The 6,222-nt window shown below is 43.2% G+C and overlaps 1 protein-coding gene across 1 annotated transcript; it reads right to left on the reverse strand.

The window, feature by feature from the left end:
* Window positions 1-705: 705 nt before the first annotated feature.
* LOC107570270 (kelch domain-containing protein 8B-like) lies at window positions 706-4,303 on the reverse strand (the record flags this gene model as incomplete). Its single annotated transcript, XM_016256480.1, has 2 exons — window positions 4,255-4,303; window positions 706-2,658 (listed from the first exon to the last, which is right to left on the reverse strand). A coding segment is annotated over exon 2 (391 nt), but the record flags the coding sequence as incomplete, so codon positions are not given.
* Window positions 4,304-6,222: the final 1,919 nt, after the last annotated feature.

A 6,222-nucleotide genomic window follows, 5' to 3' on the forward strand; every position in this document is an offset into this window, starting at 1 on the left:
TATTCGAAAAACATTTGTCTGTCAAATTATCAAATGGTGTAACTAACATTCAGAAATGATAAAACAGGAAATTACATAACTGATAGGTCCCCTGAAGACCCTCATGACTGTGTGTCAAGGTCAATTAGACATTTTTTTAAAATAGATATTTAAAATTTTGAGGCAGGTTAGTTCAGATTGTGGTGCAACTCCAACAAAACATAATGATGTTTTTGAATTGAAAAATTCTGGTAACTGTAAATCAACTGTAAAAATCACATGCATTCACGGTATAAGAAAAGCATGGCTTTTTACTGTTCATTAAACTTTGGAAATGGTGTAGAAACTAACTAACACTTTTCTTTTTTCATGGACACTCTTATTTTTCATTAACCCCAGAAGCAAAATTGCAAGAAATAAGACTAATTTTCAAAGAATAATCAATTAATTAAGTTTATTTTTCTTACCCCATTGTCAAATTAGGCATAAACAAACAACATTTAGTGAGGTTCATGCCTAATTTGACAATAAGTTAAAAAAATAAGCATAATTCAGAGCATATTCCCTGAAAACATGTCTTTTAATTTCTTACACAATTTAGCTTATAGTTTTTAGACTTTCTTTAAGTGGAAAAACTTTTTTGCAGTGTAGTAAGGAAAAAAGCTTGACCAGCACAGTCTTTTCAACAAAGAATTAGTCAAAATCAGGAGGAAACACTGTTCTTACCATTCTCCAGCATGGTGATGCCCATAGAGGGCTGCCCCAGTCCTGTCTTCCTCTCCCACTTTCCCTCATCAGGGTGATATACTTCCACTGAGGCCAGTGGGCTCTGCTGCACGTTCATGCCTCCCATGACCATCAGCTGGTCTCCGACGGCCACGGCGGATGCCCCGGCCCGAGCGGTGAGGAGAGGGGGCAGCTCACACCAGCGCTGGCTCTCCAGATCCAGCACCTCAACAGAGTCCAGAGAAAGGCCGTTCTCACTGCAGCCCCCCAGCACGTAGAGGCGCCCAGCCCAGAGCACGGGCGTGCAGTACACCCGCTGCGTGGCCATGGAGGGGAACACCTCCCAGTACAGAGACTTCACCGGGCTCAAAGCCATCTCGGGGATGGGCATGGCTCCAGGACGGCACACCGGCAACAGAGCATTATACGGGCACAGAGGAGGAGGGCTGAGGAACGTGAAAATCAAGGCATATGCATCAACAAACCACCAGGCTAGAGATCAGGAGCAACTGCCAGTCTGCCAGAGACCTCAGTTCTAGCTCTCGCTCGCTCGGAGCCGGCAGGTGGAGGGAGTTGAGCGTTTCCTTCAGCGCTGTCTGTGAAGAACTAGCCCTCACTCCCTCTTGATGATTTACAAATTTTTGTTGCTGCTCTTAAAAGGTGCATCAGGCCCTTTTAAGTCTTTCCTGTCATCTTCCACGAGCCGTGCAGTTGTAAAAAAATATGGCAAGAATGTGTAACCCCGACACGAAATAAACTAATTTATCCACGTGGAACGCTGCTCTGTAGTCCAGCCAAATGTGTCGGTGCAACCCTCATGGCTGCCGCTGCAAGGAACAGGAAAAGAGAGACAGTAACAGAGCAAGCGCAAGATAAAAGACAATATAATCCCGCTAATCAAAGAGAAAATTCCCAGCTTGCTGAAGGCTGATGTGTGGACAGAGGCAAGCTGTTGGTGGAGATTGTGGTGCTCTAACACTTATTCAAATAAACTGTATAATTCAATGGCCAGAGCGCTGACATTTACCATTCACTATTTACTGCCAAGGGCTCAAGGGTAGATGTACGTGCATGTGTATGTGTGTGTGTGTGTGTGAAGGTGCTTGGCCACAGAGCAGTAGTCTGGCCCTTTCCAAAGGTCACTGTGTCTGCAGGGACCAACGGCCCTGGATAGTCACTGAACCAGGCTAATTTGAACCTGTGCATCATTAATTAAAGGCTTCATTATAGCGGGATGTGTGAATGGGACGTCAGTGGTGGAGAGAAAGAGAAGCACTAGAAAGGTTACAGACGTTATACTCAAAAACTTACTAGGTGCATGTGTGAGAGAGAGCGGGATCTCTTGGGCTTCTTTTGGGTAATCGCATAGGTAAAGAGAACCAAAAATGTGAGGAAAGCAGATCAGATGTCTCCAGCGTTGTGCATCCCTCTACATCGCAGCATATCTCCAGATGTAGTTATGTTTCCTCCGTGGTCTAAATCGGTTCGGCTATGTAATTAAGATGCTGTGGATGTTGAGCCCAAGCCACATGCTATGACACACAGTGCGGGAGGGCTAACGGCTCCAAACTGACTACGAATTATGCAGAAAAACATCAGTTTCATCAGGAGCCAAAGTGCTGCAGCTGGGCGCTCTGACTGAGTACAATTAATCCATATCATATGACACCATCAGGCTCTTCTTTGGGTTTTTTGTAAGTTTTGTAAGTTAACTTAATCCTGTCGGTCAGCTTTTAGTACACTTTCCTTGGCTTTTCGTCCATGTAGAGAGAAAAGACAGATGCCAAAGTCTCATTTCCTACAGAACATGGGAAAAATCCCAGTTGTTTAAGCTCTAGTTTCCCTGATATAGACTTTAATCCACACAGAAGGAAGAGTGTCCTGGGATTTGTGGGAGATGATGTTGTCACGTGTATGTGCTGTCCAGTAGATCCGTGGGATAAACATCAGCTCCTAGGAAACAGAGAGGAAGTAACAATAAACAAAACTAAGTACTGGAAGAATGATGGATGGAGAAAAAAAGAGGGAGCAATAGGCAGAGAGCCAAGAAGAAGAGAAACAGATGTTTATGTTGTGTTTTGGGAAGGACTCCTATCTATAATTAGGCAGAGACATCATGTCTTGCATAAAGAGTCATATTGAGGCTAAAATTGCAGATGGCAACAAAACTAGAAGCGTATAAAGCTGTGTTAACACTAAAAAATATCTCTGCAGACTGCAAAACAAAAAACTTTCATAATAAAAATACAGACTATGGCATGTCTAAGCATCTTTTTCCTCCCCACTGAGTGAATTCACTCGTGCTATTAAGTTTTTAAAAAACCTTTTTGAACCCTGCGGTAATGTTGTCCTAACCTATGAAATTGATTTTCTATGAAGTGTGTGCTCACAGGGAGAAATTTCTACATTCACTTCTCCACACTAACTCGAGGTGAGCTGTATTTAGACCCAGAGCCCTAAAGAGGCACTTTACTGTATTTTAGAGAAACTTGTGTGTTTTAAGGGAGCTGTATTCTACCGAAGCAGGTAAAAGCTGTTTTTCTACTCATTTCTTCTGTAACAACATCAGGTAGCAGCCATGAGAGACCCTGAGACAGGTGCAGTCTTCATTTTGGCACATTTCTCAATTTCAGACAGTTTGAGGCCCTTGAATCCGCAGAGCACACAGCAAAACCACAGGCAGACAGCTGCTAAAGTTTATAAAATCCACAAAAGACAGGAAACTTTAGTGTTACTGAAGGTTTGAAGCGTCAAAATAATCATATTTAATGAAATCAAACACCGAGATGCACAATTAAACTGCAAAGAATCATTTTCTTAATGGGTATTTTCATTTTGTTTTCCACTGGAAATATCTAAACATCCTTGAAACATAATTTGTCAGTGGAGTTAAGAATAAACTTCAATGTTGATAAGTCAAGGCTTAATATCATATGCAAATTATGGTTTATGTAAATAGTCTTGTTTTGGGGAGATTTACATATTGTTATTGGAAAACAAGACAAAAATACTAATTAAGACTTAAGATTTTTGCAATAGGACTGTGCATTTATTTGACAAATGGCAGTCTTGTGGATGAGTCCAAAAGATAAAAGCCTGTGTTGTCCTTGTCAGCAAGGGAAAAAAACAGCATATCTCTTATGCCTGCCCTCCTTTACACTGCCAGGATAATGTGTGTGTCCTTGTTGAACACTTGTGTGTGAACTGAAAAAGGCAAAAACAAACAAACAAAAAGATTCTTTCCCTAATTAAACCTGTGAGCTCTGAAGGCTAAGACCTCCAGAGCATCATGCCATATCTGCACCCTCAATATGACAGAAACCACATTCTCAAAGGAAACCATGTGAAGAACAGTGGCTTCATGACAGACAGACAAACAGATAGACAGATAGACAGACAGACAGATGGCAGTGCTATTGTGGTGGAGAACACAACCTGTAGGGAATCCTATGGAAATGTTTTAATTCATTATGATGCTTAATTAATAGGATGAATTATAAATGCTAAGCAGAAAAAATTGAACATTCTGATCCCTGATCAACACAGTACTGAGTGAAAAAGATGGATTGGCCTTGGGCACAGCTGACAGTTTTCCAGAAACATACTGTTGGATGAATCAAGTATTCTGTACAAACAGTTCTTGGTTTCAGCAGAGGCTCCATGTCTGCTTGGTAAGACTTCTGGCTCTGTCTTCACTCTGTCTGCGCTGGAAGAGACACAGAGGCATTATTTTCTCTTAAAGACGGGTTCAAGTCCATACCTGAGCTCCAGATAACATTTAGAAGGCAGATCAGCCTTAATTCCACAACTTCACGATTGATCCAGGCTCAAAGAGCGTGTTTTCTTTATCTGTTCCCATCATCCCTTAACAGTCAGATTTTTTCATGCCTGCCATTGCTTACGTTCATTCCAAGCAAATGTACACGCAATAGTGATCCTTTGTTTCCATTCTCCACCATCCTCTCCTGTCTCAGTCAGTCTCTCCCTTCACGCTACCATTGACCGTCGTTGATCACAGGAGCCCCCGCATTTCTCAGGCGTTTAGCCTTCGGCACAAAAACATGATTACTTTGAGTACTTTGAGTACATGAGTTTCCCAGGGAAAGGGAGCTGAGCCGGTGGGGCACTGGAGTACATGCAGCATGCAGGGTGTGTTCAAAACAGCAGAGTAACACAAAACACTGAGACTCATGCTAAAAGGCATGAAAACATACCGACTGCATTAATTTCTTCTATAATGTGAGGTCCAATGGCAACATGTCAAACATGTTTGATGCAAGTATACTCATAGCTAGGGCAAATATTATACAAAAATAGTTGAACTGGTTCCCTCCTAAGGTACTGTCACGAATTCGGTCCATGGACTTCCATTTATTCACCACCAGAGGTCACCCTTTCCTTTACATTGACTCTCGCACAACACAAACTGTTGCATAGCACCCCGGGCTACATATCCCATCATTCATTGCACGATTTGCACACTGCACTGATTGTACTCATTGCACACAGCTGTTTCTTATCACCTCACTCACTATATAACACCCACTCAAACCACTATTCTCTGCTGAGTATTGTTTAGCCTGTACCCCTTTCAGAGTCTCCGTGTTTTCCTTGTTTTGCGGTTTCTGATCTTTGCCTGTTTTCCTGGATTTTTTCCTCTCGTCTCGCCCCTGTGATTCTGTCTGCCGATCGGTGACCTACGCTAGCCGATCTATTCTTGTGTTTTTGGACTATTCTTGTGTTTTTGCCCGCCATATACCTGTTTGCCATTGTTCGACCCTGCCTGTTATACCACGTCTCTTTAATAAAAGCTTGCAGATGGATCCACACGTCTCACATCTCGTCAGCCCCGTTACAGAATACTCAGCCCTACAAGGACCCAGCAGCTTTTCTGAGGAACATTGGCCAGGCATGGACACAGCAAGGATTTTGTTAGCCCTTAAACAGGGTCCACGATCATTGGAGAACCATATCCGAGAGTTTTTAGCCATCGCTCACTATTCTGAGTTACCAGACTGTTTATTGATAGAGTTTTTCTGCGATGGCATAAATCAACCTCTTAGGGCTAAGCTTAGACGCGAGGGTCCACATTCATCACTCGCTCAGTTCATGGATTATGCTTTGCTGACTGTCGGATCTTTGTTTACTGTGGGTGTCGCGGAGGAAGAACGCGACACAATGTCTGTGACTGAAGTGGTGGCTGTACCAGAGCACGCTCACAAAATGGCGGCGGCAGCGGAGCCTGAATGCAAAATGGCGGCCACACTAGAGCACGCTCACAAGATGGCGGCGACAGCGGAGCACACTCACAAGATGGCGGACACAACAGCATCTAGTCAAGTCACCCTGAGTTCAGGCAAGCCACAGCTAATCTTCCCGAGTCAAGTATAGTCACAGTTGATCTTCCTGAGTCGAGTCTAGTCACAGTTGATCGTCATGAGTCAAATCGAGTCACAGTTTATTATCCTGAGTCTGGTCAAGTCACAGCTGATCTTCCTGAGTCAAGTCTAGTCACAG

This window comes from Sinocyclocheilus grahami, unplaced genomic scaffold (genome assembly GCF_001515645.1).
Source record: "Sinocyclocheilus grahami isolate Dianchi unplaced genomic scaffold, SAMN03320097.WGS_v1.1 scaffold1436.1, whole genome shotgun sequence".
Taxonomy (NCBI): Eukaryota; Metazoa; Chordata; class Actinopteri; order Cypriniformes; family Cyprinidae; genus Sinocyclocheilus; species Sinocyclocheilus grahami.